Raw genomic sequence first — 22,927 nt, 5'->3', positions numbered from 1 at the left:
GTGATGATGAGTAAGACTCATTGACATGCTAGTGGCTGCAAGTGCTATTCCGCGTGACAATACTCACGTACACAGCTGATGCAACCTTAAATAACAACCGTGAGAATCGCGTATCACGGGTTCTGTTCACTAAAAGCCTTGGGCCGTTGAGGCGTGCAGAGTGACCGTGTCATGGGGCTCTCCCCCCGGGGTGGCTAGGAGATGTTGACTACCTCGCCTGATGCCTGTAGATTTGGAGTGTTCATGTTCTTCCCGTGGTCGCGTGGATTTTTCTCGGGGTCCGGTTTGTGGCGACGTCACTTCTAAAAAAGAACTATAGAGCTCAGTGGTCCTTACCCGGTGAAATAAAAACACGTTTTTAGTTCTACTGGAGGAATACGAGGAGCTACAAAGCGATTTTTCACAGATATACAATCTTCACCTGCGCGACCAATGGCTCCCTTGCTGCTGCTGCTCCCGCAGAAGAAACCAAACGGGCAACGAGGACGCCTCTCGATTTGCCTTTATTGTTGAGACCCGCGCATTCTCACGGCGGCCACGCGTTCACAGTCACCGACGCACCTTCGTGTACACACGCGCGCGCGCTCTGCCTTGAGTCCACGCGTTAGACACGTGTCCAAGTGTCATTCGCGCGTGTGCCCCACGTGTTCAATCTGCTGTATACGCGTGCGTCCAGGTGGCTCCTCACGGAGGGTAGGAGGGGGCAGCGGAGGGCAGGAGATGGCCCTCAGTTGGCCGCCATGGTCTGGTCGATCCACGAGCGGAAGTTGGCGACGCGCGCGTACACGCCGGGCTTGTTGGGCTGCGCGCAGCCGTAGCCCCACGACACCACCCCGTGCAGCAGACCCCCGCACACCATGGGTCCCCCGGAGTCTCCCTGCACCGCGGGGGGGGGGGGGGGGCACAGGCGAGACGCACAGGCGAGAACGGGGTGAGCTGTTTGGAACACGCGCGTGCGAATAGGTGAGGCACGGGCGAGAATAGGAGAGACAGAAAGAACATGCAGGTGAGAGTGATGGAGCGTGCGGCTGCGCATCAGCGAGACAGGTAAGAACGGGTGAGACGCACAGATGAGAGGTGAGTTGTAAGGAGCACACAGGTGAGAATAGGTGTGATGTCACAGTGAGAGCAGGTGAGGTGTATGGAGCACACAGGTGAGAGGAACAGGTGAGAATAGGTGAGAGCCAGATGACTGAATAATTGCCGTTGCGTTTCGTCAGCCGTGGCTATGTCATCACCATCATCGCCATCATCATCATCACGATGAGTCTGCACGGAGGGAATGGGTGCGGCAAACTGCGCGAGGCGCTGCATTATCACGGCCATCAGCCAGGCAGCTGAAGGCTTCAATGACCACTCGGGATGGACGCAACGACACATTCAGCTGTCGAGAAACCACTCCGGTGACGGTCATTCAGTCACGTAGCGATTCACTCGTTCACTTAATTATTCACGGAGCAATTCACTCTTTCGCTGAACCTGTCACGTAGCGACTCACTCATTCGTTTAATGAGTCACGTAGCGACTCCTTTGTTTAATCAGTCACGCAGCTACTTTCTGCTGCTGACGAGATTGTCGAAAGCGGCCCATGTGGTTTGCTTGTCTTAAATCAATGCTACTGAACTTACGCACGCCCAGAACACCGTGGCAAGCTGATGGGATGAGTGAAACATACTCATGGAGAGAAACGGTGACGTGAAGGAGACATGGTCTTGCTTATCGAGTGCGTCGTGTGTCGTCTCAGGCTTGTGGCCCACGTCACGAGAGGTAGCGGGGAGCGGTGGTGTAGTGGTTAGCGCTACGCTGCGCTACGAACCCGGCGACCCGAGTTCGATTCGCGCTCACGGCCAACACCGGTGGCGATTATATAAAACCGGTTCTGGGCCTCCCCTAGGTCTCTTCAGCCCCAATCGAGTACCTGGTGTGGTGGGTAAACATCGCCACTGGGGGGGGGGGGAACAAAGGCATGCGGGCGTGCTGCTGGCCACATCACCTCCTCGTGCGCCGTGGCGCCCTTCATCCGTGCTACTCGCTCACAGCACTCGCCCGAACAGTCTGTCCAGGCTACACGGGGGAGGGCGAATTCGTGTTCGTGTGTTGTGACGCAGGTGGAGAGGAGCGCGATGTGCGCCCCCTGGCGGACAGAGCGCGGCGATTCAATCAGAACCCGCGTGGACGTCGAGACCTCGGGTCTCGGCGGGGCTCGGCGGGTCTCGGCAAGCCTGTGCTCTGCGGCGGCGGAGGCGGCGCACGCGGCTCTTGGCGTCTCGAGTTTCGAAAGAATGTCTCTTGTTATTGTTATTTAGAGCCCAGGACTAGAATAACAGACACCTCATTCCAGACGTCAGGATCGCACCTCCTCCTGGGCTTCGACATGTCTCCTCCTCGAAGACGCTGGGTGGTGGAACCACAAACCGCGTCAGAACGTCACGCCTAAGCCCATGATGCTCCACATCTTCGTCACGAATGGAACATTTAAAACACAAGGCCACACGAGTGCGATTGTGGCCATGCAACTCAGACTATGGGCCGCGCAGTTGGGGTGCCATCGTGGCGAGATGTTAACGACCTCTCTTGGCGTACAGAAGGGTTCGTGGGTTCGAAGCCGACCCTGACGCGTGTATATTTGGAGTCTGCATGTTCTCGCTCTCTATGGTCGCGTGGATTTTTCTCCGGGTCCTCCGGTTTTTCCCTCCACATTTAGAATTGACGTCACGCGTTTAGAGTCTTCGGCTGCTATCAATGTCCCACGCGATGATTATAAGCCACCTCGCTGAGCTGGTGTCTGTGTGAGTGTGCGGTGATGACGGCGTCGCTCCGACTGCGACTCCTCACCTGGCAAGAGTCCTTGCCGCCCGCCATGAATCCGGCGCACACCATGTTGGCGGTGATCTCACCGCCGTACGCCGAGCCGGCGTTGCACGTCGTGGTGGAGATGACGGGCACGTCCACGGCCATGAGCTTGTCCGGGTAGGAGCTCCCGGAGGCGCGAGTGTTGCCCCAGCCGGAGACGCGGCACGTGGTGCCGCTGCTCAGCGATGCCCCCTGCGAGGGCAGCCCCACGGTGCCCACGTAGCTGTTGAGGCTGGCGGCGGTCTGGAGCTGCGGGTTCCAGAATGAGGAATGTTTATTTAGACTCGTGGAGGTGGAGGAGGAGGAAGGAATGCGATGAGCTGTGAAGCTCGTTATTTCTCACAGACGTCCAGTTATGGGGCACGGGCGTCATTAAGTTACAATCAGCAAACAACACACAATGGAGAACATGGTAAGCAAGTCACTAAATATAAAAATTAACAATAAATAAATTATACATGTCCGGTTTATCAAGCTTGGGCAAGGCGGAAACACAACAACAACAACACTGTCCCAAATAAGAGCGAGTTAACCCCACACAGCGGTAGATCCCTGGACATCTGCATTGCCGGAGCCCTCACGTGACCCCCACGCGGGGCAGGTTACCTTGATGAGCAGGACGTCGTTGTTCATGGTGTCGGCGTTGTAGCTGGGGTGCGAGATGACCTTGCTGACCTTCAGCACCTGCTCGGTGCCCTGGTTGAGGGACAGGGAGTGCTCACCCAGCACCACGGTCATGGCAGAGGCCCTAGGGGGGAGTGAGCGAGTGAGAGAGGGAGGGGGGGGAGTGAGGGGGAGGGGGAGTGAGAGGGGGAGAGAGAGAGGGGGGGGGGTGAGCGAGTGAGGAGAGGGGGGAGGGGGGGTGAGAGTGTGGAGCGAGGGGGGGGGGGACGTGAGGGAGAGGGGGGTGAGTGAGGGGGAGGGGGGTTGAGAGGGGGAGAAAGAGAGGGGGGGGAGTGAGGGGGAGGGGGGGTGAGAGGGGGGAGAAGAGAGGGGGGGGAGTGAGGGGGAGGGGGGTGTGAGAGGGGGGAGAAAGAGAGGGGGGGGCGTGAGGGGGAGGGGGGGTGAGAGGGGGCGAAAGAGAGGGGGGGGGAGGTGAGGGGGAGGGGGGTGAGAGGGGGAGAAAGAGAGGGGGGGGATGTGAGGGGAGAGGGGGGGTGAGAGGGGGAGAGAGGGGGGGAGGTGAGGGGGAGGGGGGTGAGGGGGGAGAAAGAGAGGGGGGGGGGAGAGTGAGGGGGAGGGGGGGGGTGAGAGGGGGAAAGAGAGGGGGGGGAGTGAGGGGGGAGAGGTGAGGTTGAGAGGGGGTGAGAAGGCGAAAGATGAGGGGGGGGCAGTGAGGGGGAGGGGGGGCGTGAGAGGGGGACGAAAGAGAGGGGGGGTGAGGAGGCGGAGGGGGGTGAGAGGGGGAAGAAAGAGAGAGGGGGCGCGAGTGAGGGAGAGGGGGGGTGATGAGGGAGGAGGAGCAAGAGAGAGGGGGAGCGTGAGGAGGAGGGGGGGGGTGAGAGGGGGGGAGAAGAGGGTGGGGAGTTGAGGGAGAGGGGGGGGTTGAGAGGGGGATGAAGAGAGGGGGGGGGGAGTGAGGGGGGAGGGTGGGGGGGTGAGCGGGGGAGAAGAGAGGGGGGGGGTTGTGAGGGAGGAGGGGGGGTGTGAGAGGGGAGAGAGGGGGGGTGATGAGGGGAGAGAGGAGGGGGTAGTGAGGGGGAGGGGGGTTGAGAGGGGGAAGAAGAACGAGAGGGGGGGAGTGAGTGGGGGATGGGGTGTGAGAGGGGAGAAAGAGAGGGGGGGGGGAGTGAGGGGAGGGAGGTGGGGTTGGAGGGGGGAGGAAAGAGAGGGGGGGGAGTGAGGGGGAGGGGGGGTGAATGAGGGGGAGAAAGAGAGGGGGGGAGTGAGGGGAGGGGGGGTGGGTGAGAGGGGGAGAAGAGAGGGGGGGGAGAGTGAGGGAGGGGGGGTGAGTGGGAGAGAGGGGAACGATGGGGGGGAGTGAGGGATGAGGGGGGGGTGAGAGGGGGAGAGAGGGGGGGGGGGAGTGAGGGGGAGGGGGGGTGAGAGGGGGAGAAAGAGAGGGGGGGGGAGTGAGGGAGAGGGGGGGGTGAGAGGGGGAGAGAGGGGGGGTGTGAGGGAGAGGGGGGGAGTGAGGGGAGGGGGGGTGAGAGGGGGAGAAAGAGAGGGGGGGGGAGTGAGGGGAGGGGGGGTGAGAGGGGGAGAAAGAGAGGGGGGGGAGTGAGGGGAAGGGGGGTGAGATGGGGAGAAAGAGAGGGGGGGGAGTGAGGGAGAGGGGGGGGTGAGAGGGGCGAGAGGGGGGGGGGCGTGGAGGGAAGGGGGGTGAGAGGGGGAGAAAGAGAGGGGGGGGAGTGAGGGAGAGGGGGGGGGGTGAGAGGGGGAGAGAGGGGGGGAGTGAGGGAGAGGGGGGGAGTGAGGGGAGGGGGGTGAGAGGGGGAGAAAGAGAGGGGGGGGAGTGAGGGGGAGGGGGGGTGAGAGGGGGAGAAAGAGAGGGGGGGAGTGAGGGGGAGGGGGGGTGAGAGGGGGAGAAAGAGAGGGGGGGGAGTGAAGGAGAGGGGGGGGTGAGAGGGGGAGAGAGGGGGGGGGAGTGAGGGGGAGGGGGGGTGAGAGGGGGAGAAAGAGAGGGGGGGAGTGAGGGGGAGGGGGGGTGAGAGGGGGAGAAAGAGAGGGGGGGGGAGTGAGGGAGAGGGGGGGTGAGAGGGGGAGAGAGGGGGGGAGTGAGGGAGAGGGGGGGAGTGAGGGGGAGGGGGGGTGAGAGGGGGAGAAAGAGAGGGGGGGGAGTGAGGGGGAGGGGGGGTGAGAGGGGGAGAAAGAGAGGGGGGGGGGAGTGAGGGAGAGGGGGGGGTGAGAGGGGGAGAGAGGGGGGGGGAGTGAGGGAGAGGGGGGTGAGAGGGGGAGAGAGAGAGGGGGGGAGTGAGGGGGAGGGGGGGTGAGAGGGGGAGAGAGGGGGGGGAGTGAGGGAGAGGGGGGGGTGAGAGGGGGAGAGAGAGAGGGGGGGAGTGAGGGGGGTGAGAGGGGGAGAAAGAGAGGGGGGGGAGTGAGGGAGAGGGGGGGGTGAGAGGGGGAGAGAGGGGGGGAGTGAGGGAGAGGGGGGGAGTGAGGGGGAGGGGGGGGTGAGAGGGGGAGAAAGAGAGGGGGGGGGGAGTGAGGGGGAGGGGGAGAGAGAGGGGGGGGAGGCAGAGAGAGAAAGAGGGGGGAGAGAGTTGGAGAGGGGGGGGGGGTAAGGGAGAGAGGGGGGGAGTGAGCGGGGGGGGGGGGGGGGAAGAGGGAGGGGGAGAGATAAAGGGGGGGGGGGTGAGAGGTAAGGAGAGCAAAGCATGAAATATTTCATTAAAAAAGGGGGGGGCGGTTTACATAAAGCAAGGCATAAAAAACCCGAAATGATGAACGAAGCAAAGTGCCGACTGATCGTAAAAAAAAGAGAGAGTGAGAGGGGGGGTGGGTGGGGGAGTTTCTGGGTGAACCTCTCACGCTGTAGGTGGGGGAGGGGCTTTGCAAATGAATCAAATATGTCATAAATAATCATATTTGCTAATTATATTATTGCCTCGTTCGGTAAAGTCACGTAGATAGGTTCAAAGAAAAGAACAAAAAAAACTACGACGTTTCGATCGCAACACAAGCGGCCGTCTTCAGGGTCACCGGGTTCATAGTGCAGCGCGCTAACCACTACGCTACCGCTCCCCACTAACAAAAAAGTAGTCAACAAATTAATAAAATGGCACCAAAATCAGAACAAAAAATTATCACAACAAAGAAATGATTCCATAAGGTCCACGACACATCCTAGACCACAATCACAACTTCCCACAAGCCAGGAAAACTTCACAGGAGGGGTGGTGCGTATGAGTGCGGGCCACTCAGCCTGTCTGTGTGTGTATGTCTGTGTATGTCTGTGTATGCCTGTGTGTGTATGTCTCTTGTGTGTATGTCTGTGTGTATGTCTGTGCGTGTCTGTGCGTGTCTGTGTGTGTGTATGTCTGTGTGTGTGTGTATGTCTGTGTGTATGTCTGTGCGTGTATGTCTGTGTGTGTTGTGTGTGTGTGTCTGTGTGTATATGTCTGTGTGTGTGTGTCTGTGTGTATGTCTGTGTGTGTGTGTGTCTGCGTGCGTGTCTGTGTGTGTCTGTGTGTGTATGTCTGTGTATGTGTGTGTCTGTGTGTGTGTGTCTGTGTGTGTGTCTGTGTATGCCTGTGTGTGTGTCTGTGTGTCTGTCTGTGTGTGTGTGTTTGTGTGTGTCTGTGTGTGTCTTTGTGTGTGTATATCTGTGTGTGTGGTGTAGCGGTTCGCGCGCTGCGCTACAAACCCGGCAACCCGAGTTCGAGTCCCGCTCACGATCAACATGACCAGTGACGATTATTTGAAGCGGTCCTGAGCCTCTCCTGGGTCGACTCAGCCTCAAATTAGTACATGGTGCTGTGTGTAAACATCGCCACTGGGGAGACAAAGGCGGCCGGACGTGGTGCTGGCCACCCACCCCCTCGTGTGCCGTGCCGGCCTTCATAGGTGCTCGCTAATAGCACTTGCCCCTACAGTCTGTTAAGTCTACACGGGGAGACATTTGTGGAGTGGAGTGGGGGGCACTCAACGTGTGTGGAGTGGAGTGGGGGGGGGCATTCAGAGTGTGTGTGGAGTGGGGGGCACTCACGCGATCTTGCAGTGCGCGGCAGACAGCACCCAGAGGCTGCTGAGGAGGGAGCCTCCACAGAAGTGGGAGCCGTACTGCTGAAGCGACACCTGGTACTTGATGGAGTTGGGACTCACCTCGAAGCCCCCCACGATGTGATCATCGCTCCTCGGCGCGGCGACTACAAGGAGGGTGGGGGGGAGGGGGCATGGTGGTTAATTAATCCACTGCTGGATGAGTCCCCACTCCCCTTTGCCGGAGACATTGCGGCTCTTTGGGAATGTGCCGCTACTGGCTGGAATAGGAGGTCGTGGGTTCGATCCCCACCCTGACGATGCCTGCTGCTGCTGTATATTTGGAGTTTGCGTGTCTCTCTCTCTCTCCCCGTCGTCGCATGGATTTTCTCCGAGTCCTCCAGTTTTCCCCTCCACATTTAGAATCAACATCACGCGTTTTAGAGAATGTGGCTCCTGCTATGCATGTCCACGTGACCATAAGGTCACTTCGTCGAGCTATCGCTTGTGGCGGGCAGGTCGCTTCTGAAAAAAGAGCCACATAGCTCAGTGGGGCCTTACCTGGTTGAATATTAAAGAGAATGAACGGGTTCATCTAGTGGGTTACCAGATGTGGTGTGATTTGACCCCGCGCGTCACGTCGGCCAGTGTGCGACCACACGTGGGAGCATAGTGCGGTACAGTACTACACGATTGATTCTGCTGCACTGCCGTCTGCTGCCCACGGTTTCACAACGTAGCACCCCCCCCCCCCAGCTGCCTATAGCACCTGTGTGATTTACAATCAGAATATTGACTGCAGGAGGAATCCCATGGGCTATAAAGGTATTTTTTCACAGCTGTCCAGTAGGGGCACGGGGTCAGAACGTGACAACAACAACAATAATACACAAACACGATAGGAGCACAAATTATAGGCAAGGTAAAAAAGAATCGCTTGAAAATATATGCATAGAAACCAAGTTTGTATCTTACTAAGTCAGGCCCACTGAGACATTAGCTACTTTCTCAGAAGCGACCTGGCCACAATTCGTGGTGGCCACCCATCCCAAGCACATTGTCCAGGCTCGCGGCTGCTTAGCTTGCAAGATGTGGCGCGATCTGGCGCATTGTGAGAGGTGAATGGACTTCTCGAGCCTTGCTGTAAATTAATGAGTTAAAAACAAGTGGGCGAGTTTGAGTACCATTTGAATGAGTCCAAGAATGAATGAGCGAATGAGTTAGCTACATGATACGGCCCCTAAACGGATACATTAATGAGTCGATAACTAAATGAATGAGTACCTGAATGGATGAGCGAATGAGTCGATAACTAAACGAATGAAGAAGACGCTTGAGCGAATTCATGACCACATGAGTGTGGACAAAGTCGAATAAATAAACGAACGAGTGCACGAATGAGCGAGTGAACGAATGGGCGAGTCGCCCAGTCGCGGGTGGAACTCGGTACTCACGGGCGAGGGCGAGCAGGGAGGAGAGGACCAAGACCAGCTGCATGGCTGCGATGAGGGTGGCGCTCAGAGAGTGGAGACCACCTCGGACTAGCGGCGCTTATAACCATCCCGGAGACACCACGTGACCCACCAGAGTGACAGGCGAAGTGGGGTGATTTTGGGGGGGGGCGGGTGGGTGGTGGAGGGTTGGTGGTGGTGGGAGGGGGGTTGGTGGTGTCCACAGGTGATGGTGTTTCCACGCGGGGGGAGGGGGGGGGTATATGCGGGCGCGAGGTCGATGGTGACGTGATGGACGAGGTGAGTTGCCACGTGGCCGTGAAGACATCGGTAAAAAAAGAGCTTTATCGCTCATCGGATTCCTCTGATTCGGACATCACCGCCATCATCATCATCATTGCCGCCACCATCATCATTACCGTGGGGCGCCACGGTGGTGAGATGTTATCTACCTCGCCTGGCATACAGGAGGTTCGTGGGTTCAATCCCAACCCTGACGCCTGCTGTATATTTGGAGTTTGCGTGTCTCTATCGCCGTGGTCGCGCGGATTTTTTTTTCCGGGTCCTCCGGTTTATTCCACACGACAAGTCACTTGGTTGAGCTCTCCTTCGTAGCCAGGTCGCTTCTGGAAAAGAGCTGCATAGCCCAGTGGGCCTTGCCTGGTCAAATGAAAAAAATATATAGTTTTCAAGCGACCGAGTGATACCTGAATAGGTCTCGTGCTGGTTTCCACCCTTCACCATTGACCAGCCGTGGTGAAGTTCGGTCAAATACTTCACGATTCGCACGGCGTGGCGAGGCCCTCATCCAGCAGTGGATTGCCACAATGGGGGTTACGTGGAGGTGTTTGCAGTACTGGGCCTCCCCGATGTCGACTCAGCCTCAAGTGAATACCGAATGTGGTGTGTAAAACATTGCTACTGGGGAGACAAAGGCGGCCGGGCGTGGTGCTGGCCACCCACCCCCCTCGTGAGCCGTTCGGGCCTTCACAGGTGCTTGCTAACAGCACTTGCCCCAACAGTCTGTTGAAGGCTGTACGAGAGACCTTTGTCTTTTTTTGCGAGTAGCACACGTTCACAACCACGTGGAAGAGGAGGCCAAGTACCACGCTGAAGAGAGGTCTATCCGGAGCTCCCTCTCGTGGAAGCCTCATTCCGCCAGCAGTGGCGTGAGCGAGCAGTTACAACTATAAATTTTTTTAAAAAATTTCCCCACGTAAGATCCCACTGAGCTCGAGTACATTGCTCTTTTCCCCAGAAGTGGCCTGGCCACGAATGATAGCTGAGCGAAGTGGCTTCTCGTGTGGAAGTTGATAGCGGTCAGATACTCGGGAGGACCCGGAGAAAAAAACCGGAGAACCCGGAGAAAAAGAATCCACGTGACCACGGGGAGAGAAAGAGACACGCAAACTCCAAATATACAACAGGCGTCAGGGTCGGGATCGAACCCAGGTCCTCGTTCGTACCAGACGAGGTAATTAATATATCGCGATCGTGGCAGTTGCAGGGCCGCGCCTGGACAAGGGCGTGGGTGTAGACGTGCGTGACCTCGTATTGATTGTCATCAGGGGCCCCGAATTGTGAACTGTCATGGGTCGCCCCCCCTCCACCTCTCCCCTCGCCCCCCCCCCCTCCACCTCTCCCCTCGCCCCCCCTCGCCACCTTCCCCCAACCGTGAGCGCGGACAGGTGCGGGCAGGTGCGCGGGGTATCGCGCACCTGCATCTCGCCACAAACAACCCCGGGGGGCGCGCGGGGAACTCTCTCACGGCCTCACGGAGCTCGCGCGCGGGCCACGCATCGATCTCCGGCCACCGTGGCCCAGCCGAGGGTGCCCTGCTGTACACCAGGCGAGGTGGTTAACATCTCGCAGCCACTGCGGTGTACGTGCGCGTTCGCGACCAATATCATGATTCATCATCGTGAGTTGATGTTGGCCGACACTGTGCGGTGTTTTTAACTAGGAACCCTCCACCACCCCACGGAGCCAAACGCTCAGCCCTCACATGAGAGCCGAGCTCTTGTTAACAGCTGATGATGCTGGGTGTAATCTCAAGCGAAACGTCGAAGCAAATCGGCACCGTCGTCCACGTTGTCTTCACACGTAAAAAAATAGCTTTATAGCTCATCAGAATCATCAGATTCCTCCAGTATAAATATTCAGGTTGTAGTTGAAACTTTACGTGGTACCTACGCAGCTATCGAACCCATATGATCTTCTTATCGACTTCTGCCGCAGTGCACGGCACTTCGATCAATCGGTCGCTGGATGAAGAACTCCCCACGCCGTGTAGATCGTGGGGGTTGTTTGACCATACTTCACCACCCTGGTCAATGCTGCTTGGTGAATGTGGAGAAAATAGATGTGGGACCATATAAGTATCGTACAACCTAACCATCAACTTTAAAAAACTTTTTTTTTATTTTACCAGGTAAGACCCACTGAGCGAAATAGCTCTTTTTTTCATAAGCGACCTGGCCACAAATGATAGCTCAACAAAGTGGCTAATCACGTGGAGAGTGATAGGGGTGATCGGGATGATCGGAGTGGTGTGGGTGGTGGCCCGGCCCGCCCTAAACCGCTTCGGACGTCGCTCGCCGTGGCTGGGAATCGAACTCGGCCAGCCCCACAGCTTGTGGTGGCACTCAGAGCCGCTGCGTCACAGCTACCCCCCACCCACACCACCGCTATTATAAACGGGACAATTTATCTCTGCTTCTGACGTCAACGTTCCTATATATCTTGTAACTTGATTTGTTTTTGCCAGGTCAGGCCCAGTGAGCGATGTAGCTGTTTTACGACCTGGCCCACAGAACGAAGTGCCGAATCGCGTCGATATTTGTAGTCGCAGCCAAACACTCGAGACGCGTGGCGACGTCGATTCTAAATGTGGAGGGAACCACCGGAGGACCCGGAGAAAAATCCACACGACCACGGGGAGAGAGACACACAAACTCCAAATATACAGGCATCAGGGTCGGGATCGAACCCCCTGTATACCACTATAATCATGACGACCACCATCATCTCTATCGTTACAACCACCATCATCATCACTCACACACACCTGGTTCTGAAAGACCCAACGCAGAAGATCCCCTCGGGCTTGATCTTCCACGAAGCTCACGGTCCACCTTAAAACGCATCCACTGCACAAACCGTGGCAGCAGATGCGCATAGCTGATGCACAAATGGAAAATTAAAAACTCTCGAGTAGCGGTGTGCGACTGTGGTCATCCAGAACAGAAGGCACAACGTGGAACGACGCGAGTCCTAACTAGAACAGAATAGACAACACAGCGATACACTCCGCTGCTCCTGATGCGGTTGTCTGGCTTGACCAGCTGAATGTGGAATTGCAGTCGTTGCTCTGCATCTACATCAGCAGCCATACGACAGACGACGACCATCGCTACCATCATTATCATTGTTGCCACCGCTATTATCACTATCATAGTTACCATCATCATGATCACCATTAGCAGTGTTCATTATCATCACGTGACGGCTAATAACGAGGCCACCACAGTCGGTAGTGAGCGCACTCCCCACGTGTTTAAATGGGGGCATCCCCCCCCCACCCCCTATCCCCCCCACATCCCCCCTATCCCCCCCGCCACCCCACCTCCGACGCTACGGGGCTGATTTTCAAAACGCGAGAATCAGCATCTGCACAGAGCATCGAGTTCCACAGCCATCCCACACAAATACGGACAGGAGTTGCACAGTCCGTCAAGGCACAGATTTATTATCTCGAATGGCTGTGTGTGTGGCTGATGATTGGATGATAGGGCAAGTGGATGACTGGGTGAGTGAATCAATGGGTGGGTGAGTGGGCGAGGAGGGTTTATCTACCTGCCCTGAGGTTCCCAGGATTGTCGTCTTGTTGAGGAAGCAGCTGCTGTGCTGAGAATTCTCGCAGTCTTCCCAGGACTGACTGCGTGGGTGAGTCAGTGGATATGTGTGTGGGTGACTGGGTAATTGGCCAAGTGGTTGAGTGGGAGAGTGAGCGGGAGGGTTTCTCCACCTGTCCTGGGGTTTCATAGGATCATCCCCTAGTTAAGTAGGCCGCTGTTCTCCCGGGGAATATCAACGTCTTCCAAAACTTAGTGGGTGAGTGAAAGAGTGGGCTCGTGGGTGAGTGCGGTTGGCTACGTGTGGTGCGAAAGAAGTTCAACATACATACAAAGAGTGGGCTAGTGGGTGAGTGGGTAGGTAGGTCATACGGTTGCCACCCGTCCTGAATTTCCCACGATCATTTTGTTGATGAGGAGGAGGAGACTTGCATCACAACAGCGGCAGCGGTGGCGACGCATCGCTCGGGACAACGCGTTCACCCGTCTCCCTCCCCTCATCCCCCCATCCCGGGATCCACTCCATCTTCCTCTTCATCACCTTCCTTTTGCTGTGACACGCCGCGTACCCATCTGCAGCGCATGAGGTGGCGACCCTGGGTAAACATCGGGCAGCGTCGACCCGTCCTTGTGTCCGACGCCGGTCGGCGTGACCCCCACGAACCCCGGGCAGCGGCGGCGGCCACGGCAGGCCGGTCAACAACCTGCCGGCGAGGCGGGCGGGCGGGCCCCGGTTCGATTGCCACACGCCGTTCGCCGGCAGGTGCCGCCGCCTGGTGGGGTCAAGTGTGGGTGACCCCGACCTTTTCCTAAATGTCCGGCCTGATGCCGCGCCGTGGCCTTTCCGGCGGTCCGGGTCAGGGCCCCCCCCCCTCCCGCAAGCACCTCCACGGTGCAGCACGGGGCAGCAGGTGTGCCGTTGGGGCGGGGGGGGGGCAGCACACGGCCCCTCACAGCTCCTCCAGCTCCTCCTGCAGGGAGAGCCCCACTGGATTCACATACCGCTCCTGCACCCCCAGGGTCGTGACGTCGTCGGTAAAGGAGAAACACTCAAAAATGGTGGCGTTTTCAACAACAAAAAAATCCCAACACAGGACCACAGAGCACGGGCGACCGTGGGTGGCGTTGGCCCCGCCTGACCTCTCCGCGTTATGTCGGCCCGTCCCGGGCCTCCGTGCGACTACGGCGAGCGCGTCACAACGACGGTGCGCGCGTCACGACTACGGCGAGCGCGTCACGACCACGGTGCGTGTGTCGCGACCGCCACTACGAACTCTCTGGCAGGGCTAGGACCGGCAGTGTGCATCGCAGACTCTCGAACCAAATGAAGCATCACCTCTCTCCCTGCTGGCAGTAACGCTGATGCGGCGTGCTGTGTCTCTGCGTCTATGTGCTGTCTCTTGTGTGTGTCCTGCGTCTCCATGTCCCGCATCTCTGCCTCCCGCAACTCCGTGTCCAGTGTCTCCATGTCTCTGCATCTCCGCGTCCCTGTGTACCACGTCTTTGTGTCCTGTGTCTCTGCATGTGTCCCGTGTCTCCGTGTCCCGTGTCTCTGTGTCTCTGTGTCCCGCATCTGTGTCCCGCATCTCCGTGTCCCGTGTCTCTGTGTTCCATGCCTCCGTGCCCTACGTCTCCGTGCTCCGTCGCGCGAGGTGTAGTCGAGCGAGCTGTGATGCCGATGACGTCGCACCGCCGCTGTGCATCGCCCCGCACAGCGCCGTGCATATCTCGCGCAACGGGGGAAATCGCGACGCATTTATCACTTAAATTTGTGCATCTCTCCGCGTTTTTGTCGTCATATAAACTACTTGACTAAATAAAACGGACAGCAATAATCCTGCTTTTACCGTAGTTTTGCACAACGGATAACGCAGCACGGTCACAGCGAGGCTAGCACCCCCACCCCCCCGTCCACTCCCCTCCCCGTGCTCCCCCCATCAACAAAAACGGTTCACCAAGGCGCTTGTGCCGTGCTAAGTACCCTTTGAGCCCGAAGGCCCGCTGGCAGACCCAGGTGCCGTGGGTTGGCTGACTGAGATGACTGGCAGATGCACCACCAGTGCTCCCCACTGTACCAACTCTCTGCGCTCCGCTCGTTGTTGTGAGCGTCGCTCCTCCGCCCTCCATTGTTGTTGGAGGGCGACTGCCTCAAACTGCCCAGTAGCGTCCTTCACGAACCTCCTCCACAGAGGCCGATCTTCACACTGCTGGTACCAGTTATCGGTAAGTCCAATCAGCTACACATCCTTCTGTACATCAGTCCATCTCTTCTCTAGCCCGTATCACGCTCGTTTAACCCCCTTCCCTAGCGTGTTGGCCCCCCACCATACCATGTTCCCCGTGCCCGCCCCCACCCCCCTGCAGGGTCAGGATATTGAGGGAAGTGGAAGTCGGAGCCCAGGGCTGTGGACATCATGGCCCCAATGCTCCTCCGCTCCCCCTCTCCGAAGCAGCAGCCGTTGGCTTTGTCCACGGCGCGCACCACGGCCCGCAGGCTCTCTGCGTCCTGCACGCAAACACACAAAGGTCCCCCCCCACCGGTCTGTAGGCCACGCAGACCGTTGAGGGAAGTGCTGTCGGGACTCAATAGAGGCCGAGTTGACCAAGGGGAGGCCCAAGACTGGTTCAAATAATCTTCACCGGTGTTGGTGGGCGTGAGCGGAAATCGGGTCGTCGCCGCGTTCGTAGCGCGGCGCGCTAACCACCTCAAAATACATGTGTATAGCTTTAACAGACACTTGGGGAAAGTGCTGTTGGCGAGCACCTACGAAGGCGGGCACGGGTACAGCTGCCGTTGGGGGGTGCCCTTACAAACCTGTTGACATGCGATGTACATCCATCGCGCTCTGAGTCGCCCCGGTGTGACGGACGGCGACCTCTATCAAAAACCTGCATTATGGATGATATTGGTCGCGAAAGCCTACGTGTTAAACTGACAACCCATCCCCATCGTAGTTATCACGACGATGATGATGATCAGGGTGAGAGCTCTAACCTGAACGTTGAGAGGAATGAAGGACACGAGGCTGTAGGACTCCACCATCTCTATCAGCCCCTCGTTGAGTTTCTTGTACTTCCTGAAGAACGGATCGTCAGCGAGATACTGCAGCAGGTAGCTCATGTCCATCACCTCCGTGTAGAAGTCCAGGTTAAAGGCTACATCACCCGCTCGCCACACACACAATGCACACACGTACCACACATACCACACGCACGCCACACATACACCAAACACACCACACCACTCGCACACACCACACACAGACCACACGCCATCGTCACCAGCAGCAGCATGGTAGTATGGCGGTGACACAGCGATAAGCGCCCGGGATAAACACGTGCACACACAGTGCAACTGGTATTGGTCAAAAACATCTCAACACCGAAAAATCCCGTGCATATCACTCAATTGGGATCACACGGCAAACAGCAGCAACATTGCCCCCCTACTGTGAAAACTCAATCAGAATCAGAATCTTTATTTAAACTGGAGGGATCCGATGAGCTATAAAGATCTTTTTCACAGATGTCCAGTAGGGGCAGGTCAGAAAGTTACTTGGCAGAACCCTCCTGAAAAAGAGTAAGGCTTTCCTGCAGGGTCAACACACGGAATCATAATGAAAATGAAATAGCCACTGCTAGACGAATCTGTGAGAATTCAATGCATCGGTGTGGCCGTTAAATGACGAGCATTGCTCTCATATGGCAGAGTGGGTGGAAAAGTGCTGCCCTCCGCTGTGAGGACCAGGTCAACTAAGAAAGGAGGGATCTCAAAGGTAGCTCAGCGGTATCTGCTTCTGTGGGCCGTACTCTAATAACTTGGACGGGGGTGGCGCCATTGTGTGAGATTCCCGAATCGATACCTCATCTCGCGACACCGTGATGCCGATACCGCGATCGAGGTAACGTCGGCGCAAAGATTAAAAAAATGATTTTAACTTCACTTGGCCACCCACCCCTCGTGTGTCATGTTCGCTACCCAGTGCCCTCAAAGAGAGAGACAGAGAAAGACGGAGCGACTCCGAGGAGTGGGGAAACGGCAAGGCAGCAGCCAGGTGGTAAGCCAGTGCCCAAGCTCTGTGGTCCTCTATAGTAAGAATGTGTTTGGCCAATGACTGTGTATACAGGTGAGGGGAAACTGGAACACCTGGAGAAAACCCACACATGGGAAGGGGGTAACAACTCCCGTTCAGTTGGAATAGATGGATTAGTCCACACTCGCTGTACCCGGCTTCTCCTGGTGAGGCCAGAATACGTGGCACCTCCTCGACACCCACGGGTAGAAGAGAGATTCGTCGCAACATTCGTGCGGTGATCCACCAACCCTTGCTGCTGCCTCCACAGCGCCAGACTGCAGGTCGTGGGCGTAGCCACCACTATCACCGCCAGGCTGCACCGGGGACATCTGTGTGGTGGATGTGCGGTGGGCGATGGGCGCAGGGCTCTGAATCTTACCCAGAGGGCCCTGCGTCTCGATGAGATCCACCTTGGAGAGGACGTTCACATGCGGCAGCTCCACGTGCAGCATGGCGGCTAGCGCCGTGCACAGCACCGACACGAACTTGCCCGGGTCACTGCAGTAGTGCGAGTCCACCAGGTGCACGGCACACAGCTACAGAGGGACACGCGTGGAGAGGTAGACTCAAAAACAGAGACACACACACACAGAGAGACTTAGAGAGAGACACGCAGCTCCATAGACATGTACACTCTCGTGCCTATATGTGTTATTGTGTATATATGATTGTTTTTTTTATGCGAGCAAACAGCACTTGCCCCAAGAGTCTATTAAGGCTATACTGGGGATCTTTGTCTTTTTATCTATGTATATTTATGGGGAGCGGTAGTACAATGGGTAGCGCCCTGCGCTATGAACCCAGTGACCCGAGTTCGATTCCTGCCCACGGCGAACACCAGTGATGGTGATCTGAACCGTTCCTGGGCCTCCCCTAGGTCGACTCAGCTTCTAATGAGTGCCCAGTGCGGTGTGTAAACATCAGCACTAGGGAGACCAAGGTGGTCAGGCGTGGTGCTGGCCACCCACCCCCTCACTCTACCGTGCCGGCCTTCATAGGTGCTTGCTAACAGCACTTGCCCGAAAAGTATGTTAAGGTTATATGCGGCACCTTTGTCTTACATGTGTGTGTGTATATATGCGTGCATGTATTTGTCAGTCAACCCATGGTACCTGGGTCTGTCCCGTGACCTCCTGCCGGCGGGCGTTCGATACTTCACGTGGCCTTAACGTGCACATAGCCTGGCACAAGCGCCATGGTGACGTCACCGCCACTTAGTGGCGAATGGCGGTTGTTTTTGCATGTATTTTATATATATGAGTGTATACATGTATGTGTGTGTACTTGTATGATGATGCGTTGGCTATGTGTTGGATACTCGCCCCAACTGGACATCTGTGAAAAAGAGCTACATAGCTCATCGGATTTCTGATTCTGAGGTGTGTGCCAAGTGACACCCTGGGTGTCGGTGCACAGGCGGTCCCCACCCCCCTTGGGTGAAACTCACGCGCAGATCCCACTTGCCGAGTGTAGCGAGGACGTTGCGCACGGCGCCGTGGTGAGAGTAGAGCTCCACCTGCAAACAGCCACGCGTGTGTGTGTGTGTGTGCGTGTGTGTACGTGTAGTGGAACAAGCGGTGATGTACCGGTTGGCGCGCTGCGCAACCAACCCGACGACCCGAGTTCGATTCACGCTCACGGCCAATACCAGTGACGGTTATCTGAACCAGTCTTGAGCCTCCCTAGATCGACTCAGCCTCAAATGAGTACCTGGGGCATTGTGTAAACATTGCCACTCGGGAGACAAAGACGGTTGGGCATGGTGCTGGCCACCCACCCCCTCATGTGCCGTGTTGGCCCTCCTCCAAAACTTGGCAAGACCCTCTAGAAAAATATCATTCCACTCAGTGAGGCTCTCCTTGGTAAACAAGAGTAATATACAGTAAAACCTTGGATTGCGAGTAACTTGGTCTGCGAGTGTTTTTCAAGACGAGCAACATTTTTGCATACATTTTAACTTGATAAACGAGCGAGGTCTTGCAATACGAGTAGTACGTATACGTTTTGTCTGCCGAGCGTCACATGATCACAACTGAGCCGATGGTTCTTCTCTCTCTCGCTGCGGGATTGTGGGTAATCGTCTCCCATGCTCGGTCTCAGTCGGCGTGCCTCACCCGTATAGTCAACATCCGTGCGAGCGTACAGTATACTGTTTACGATAGTGTTGTGACCACGTGTGTGTGCGTAAAGCTTTTTTTAATTGTGTGTCCAAGTGTAGTGACTGTTCTTTAGTAACTGTACTGCAACAATGGCCCCCTCCTCCTCTCCTCTCTCTCGTCTCCCTCACACCAGCCACGATTAAATGTAATTAATAAATTTGATTAATTTATATTTAATTTAAATAATAAAAGTATAAAAAGGTACTTTGTATTAATCATTTTTACATGAATATTTTGGGTTGTGGAACGAATCATCTGAGTTTCCATTATTTCTTATGGGGAAATCCGTTTTGTATATACGAGTGCTTTGGATTACAAACACGTTTCCGGAACAAATTATGCTCGCAATCCAAGCTTTTACTGTAATTACATTTCACCCAATTTAAAAAAAATTATAATTTGGCAAATTGTAACTATGACACCAGAAAACATGTCCTACAACTCTTTTTAGAATAAAGGCACGGGATATTTAACATCGACTGCGAAGTGGACAGCGCCGTAGTATTCATGGTGGATAAACCCCGCAGTATTAATCAGGGTGGCCGTTTGTCTCTACCGTAAAACCACCACAACAATCGGCAAACGCTTGGCCACATCACCAACCCGGCCAAGACCGGAATCACTGCCTCCAACGTCCGTGTCATGTCGCGTTGCATGGATCACCCCTCCACTCGACCCCTTAACGTGCGCCTCCAAGACCCGTCTGTTGTACCTGACCCGGGCAGTCGAAGAGCAGGTAGTGACCAGACAGAGCCTGTAGCTTGGCGTGGAGCCAGTCCACGTTCGCCTCCAGGTACTCCATGCAGTAGATGAGGCTTCCGTTGGGCCCCAGCTTCAGGGTGTCCATGACATCACTCAGCGTGACCAGCTCCGAGATGTCCACCGCGCAGCTGTGGGATGACACATTCCGCACCTCCGATTAGCACGGTTGGCTACGTACAGTGCGAAAGAAGTTTAACATACAGTATGTACATCCATAGAGCTCAAATTAAAAATCGCATTGCTTCCAGGTCACCCAAGATGTTGCCCTCTCGTACCCGATTAGTGCGGTTAAGATGCTCGCAGTGGCAGCATTGCCAGCGGTTACGTGTAAACGTGTGGTTGCCCGCCAAAGCTATAATGCGGGTTTACAGAAAGTAAAACGTTGTAGCGGCTCTTTGCCCGACTGTGCATGCGCAACCGTGGGAGGTGAGGAGGCGGGTGGGGGCTGACGGCTGTGGAGAGGCGATGGTGGGAGGATCCACCACTGAACGGCACGGAAGAGCACGAGTCTGTCCGTGTTTGGAAGGTTATTTGCTTTCTTTCAGATACAGCAATACCACAACATTGCGCGGCACGCCTGGGACTTTGTGCCGTGGCAACGGCTGCTGCACACTGCCTGCTACACACTGTCTGCTGCACACTGCCTGCTGCACCCTGCCTGCTGCACACTGCCTGCCAGAGCACTCCGCTGGGGCAGTGCTTCTCAATCGGGGGTAACGCGCAACCCTGGGGGGTACTCGTGGCAATGTGACAGAGGGGTAACGTGAGGTGATTTATAAATGTGTGAAATTATATAATAAGTGAGAGTATTGGTGAATATTCATGTATGACTACGCCAATGTAAAATAACTAGGATGAAATGCAAATCCACATGGTAACCTAGAACGATATAAAATACCTCTCTAAAATGATTGATCGTAAACAATGCGGGTTTCCAAGAGTAATCAGCGAGCAACGACAAATGATGTCACGCGTGCAGAGCGTCCGTTGAATTTTTATCTATTCGCTTGCAATTACCACAAGCAAGTCAGAATAACCTCACAAAATGGACAATTCGTTAAAATGTTGTTGTTCACTATTCGTACATTTATATTTCTCAGAAACACGTTGAGTCGGGCAAGGGCGGTTACGGGGTTGAAACACAATTCTGGTACAGGTCATCGGCAGGTCCGCTCATCATCCTCACAGCCAGTGTCCAAGTCGACAAGTCGCCAAGAAAACGTTGAGAGAACCACTGCCCGACTGGACCCTGCCGCTGCTGCCGCTGCTGCTGCAGCCGCTGCTGGTGCCGCTGCTGCTGTCACTGCTGCTGTGACTGCTGCTGTGACTGCTACTGTCACTGCTGCTGTTGTTACTGCTACTGCTGCTGTCACTGCTGCTGTTACTGCTGCTGTGACTGCTACTGCTGCTGTCACTGCTGCTGTTACTGCTGCTGTTACTGCTGCTGTGACTGCTGCTGTCACTGCTACTGTCACTGCTGCTGTTGCTGCTGCTGTTACTGCTGCTGTTACTGCTACTGTCACTGCTGCTGTTACTGCTGCTGTCACTGCTAATGTCACTGCTGCTGTCGCTGCTGTTGCTGCTGGTGCCGCTGCTGCTGTCACTGCTGCTGCTGTCTTGCCTGTAGGGGAGGCTGTCGTTGGCCGGGTCCAGGTTGATGACGGCCACGGGGCGGCCTAGCTCCGTGGCCAGGAGCCTCTGCACTGCGCCGCAGTACGTGGTCTTCCCCGAGCCCGGGGGCCCGATCACCGCCTGCCCGAACCCGCCCAGCCTCCCCAGCCCGCCCAGCCCGCCCAGCCCGCGCAGCCTCCCCGCCGCGGGGTGAGGCCCAAGGGGCCCGAGGCGGCCGGGGGCCCCGTGGGGTTCATCGTCCCCGCGACCCGCCAGCGCGACAACAGGCGCGACAGGAGGCGGCAAGTTCGGCGCTATCGCGACAGCGGCGGCGGCGGCGAAGAGACGCGACAATTGCACGACAGCAGCAGCCTCGGGAACGCGACAGCATCAGGAGGAGGGAAGGAGGAAGGGGGGAAGGGGGGAAGGGGGAAGGGGGAAGGGGGGAAGGGGGAAGGGGGGAAGGGGGAAGGGGGGGGACAAAAACCGCGCGCTTAGCGGTGGCGCTGCGACAGAGTTGTTAATCCCCCTCCACTGGGGGACCGGAGCTCGGCGGACTCGGTCCGTGCGCCGTCGCATAATTTTGGTTCCGGGCATTTTGGGTCCGGGCATCGACAACCACCGTGATGATGTCTCGTTGCCTGTGGAGTTTCACGGCGAACCAACAACAACAGCCGCCGCCGTTCGCCACTAAGTGGGGGCCACGTCACCACTTCGCCTGTGCCAGGCTAGGTGCACTTTGCATATCAGTGCCCTCCCTTATTTCAGACCAATTCAGACATTATTGGTCACCTCGTGTCCCTTATAAATCTCAACGTTCATCCTACAAAGCCCCATCACGAGGGAGAGACACAAACAGACAAAACATTTATTTTTCATAATCAACGTTTTTTGGGTTTAGATCGCGTTATTTATAAATGTGTCGTAACCCTCCACCACCCGACACGGCCAATCAGTAAAAAAGTGTCACGTTGACAAAAGACAAATAGCTCACTGCTTTAGCCCACCGGTGTGTTGTGGCCAGGTAGCTTCTGAAAAAGAGCTATATAACTCAGTGGGGCCTTACCCGGTAAAATATAAATAGTTGATAGTTTTATCGTAAAATAAAAAATGCTTGTTTTGTATCAACCATCTCCGAACTAGAGTGCCTCACCCTTGCCACAATCAAAGATCAAATCATCCCATCTCCCACACTTGTGCCCCCTATGGCCTGCCTCCCCCCCAGCGCATTCTACTATACTGCAGGAGTCAACACGATCAGACATCCTAGCCTTCATCGACTGGCTCCATTCTTGCATGAGTTCGCCTCGACATCTGTCCCTCTTTTTTACATATTAAACCACAAGCTTTTATGATGTTGCCCATCAGTGGCACAGCTCTACAACAGTTCGCATCATACCACTGCGACAGAAGGTCCTCCCGTCAAGGTTGGCAAGTCCTCGATTCTAGTTGCTACATCACCTGTCCACGCTCTCTCACCTGGTCAGGCTGGCACACGAGGAACTTTGTTCTCTGCCTGT

At 56.2% G+C, this 22,927-nt stretch overlaps 2 protein-coding genes across 2 annotated transcripts; both read right to left on the bottom strand.

The window, feature by feature from the left end:
* Positions 1-487: 487 nt before the first annotated feature.
* On the bottom strand, positions 488-9,049 carry LOC133352716 (trypsin-3-like). Its single transcript, XM_061568539.1, has 5 exons — positions 8,949-9,049; positions 7,502-7,661; positions 3,460-3,601; positions 2,836-3,102; positions 488-877 (listed from the first exon to the last, which is right to left on the bottom strand). The coding sequence occupies exons 1-5, from the start codon at positions 8,989-8,991 to the stop codon at positions 728-730; spliced, it is 762 nt and encodes a 253-aa protein (XP_061424523.1). The 5' UTR covers positions 8,992-9,049; the 3' UTR covers positions 488-727.
* Positions 9,050-12,672: 3,623 nt separating this feature from the next.
* GPN2 (GPN-loop GTPase 2) lies at positions 12,673-21,794 on the bottom strand (the record flags this gene model as incomplete). The annotated part of the gene is made up of 7 exons (XM_061568930.1): positions 12,673-13,822; positions 15,175-15,305; positions 15,795-15,955; positions 17,255-17,411; positions 18,323-18,391; positions 19,747-19,924; positions 21,418-21,794. Coding segments are annotated over 7 exons (1,146 nt in total), but the record flags the coding sequence as incomplete, so codon positions are not given.
* Between the last annotated feature and the right edge of the window lie 1,133 nt (positions 21,795-22,927).

Source organism: Lethenteron reissneri, chromosome 5 (assembly GCF_015708825.2).
Source record: "Lethenteron reissneri isolate LAM-NWPU_2019-01 chromosome 5, ASM1570882v1, whole genome shotgun sequence".
NCBI lineage: Eukaryota > Metazoa > Chordata > Hyperoartia > Petromyzontiformes > Petromyzontidae > Lethenteron > Lethenteron reissneri.
The sequence above is the reverse complement of the archived record's forward strand: the minus strand, read 5'-3'. Positions and strand labels throughout refer to the sequence as shown.

What these genes read in the sequence shown, in the direction of transcription:
- LOC133352716 (XM_061568539.1), bottom strand. Translation starts at nt 8,991, where the DNA reads ATGCAGCTGGTCTTGGTCCTCTCCTCCCTGCTCGCCCTCGCCC. An exon ending in ACGACGTCCTGCTCATCAAG is followed by an intron (nt 3,103 to 3,459) that starts GTAACCTGCCCC and finishes TGGAACCCGCAG; the next exon opens with CTCCAGACCGCCGCCAGCCT. An exon ending in GCGGCAAGGACTCTTGCCAG is followed by an intron (nt 878 to 2,835) that starts GTGAGGAGTCGC and finishes CCCGCGGTGCAG; the next exon opens with GGAGACTCCGGGGGACCCAT.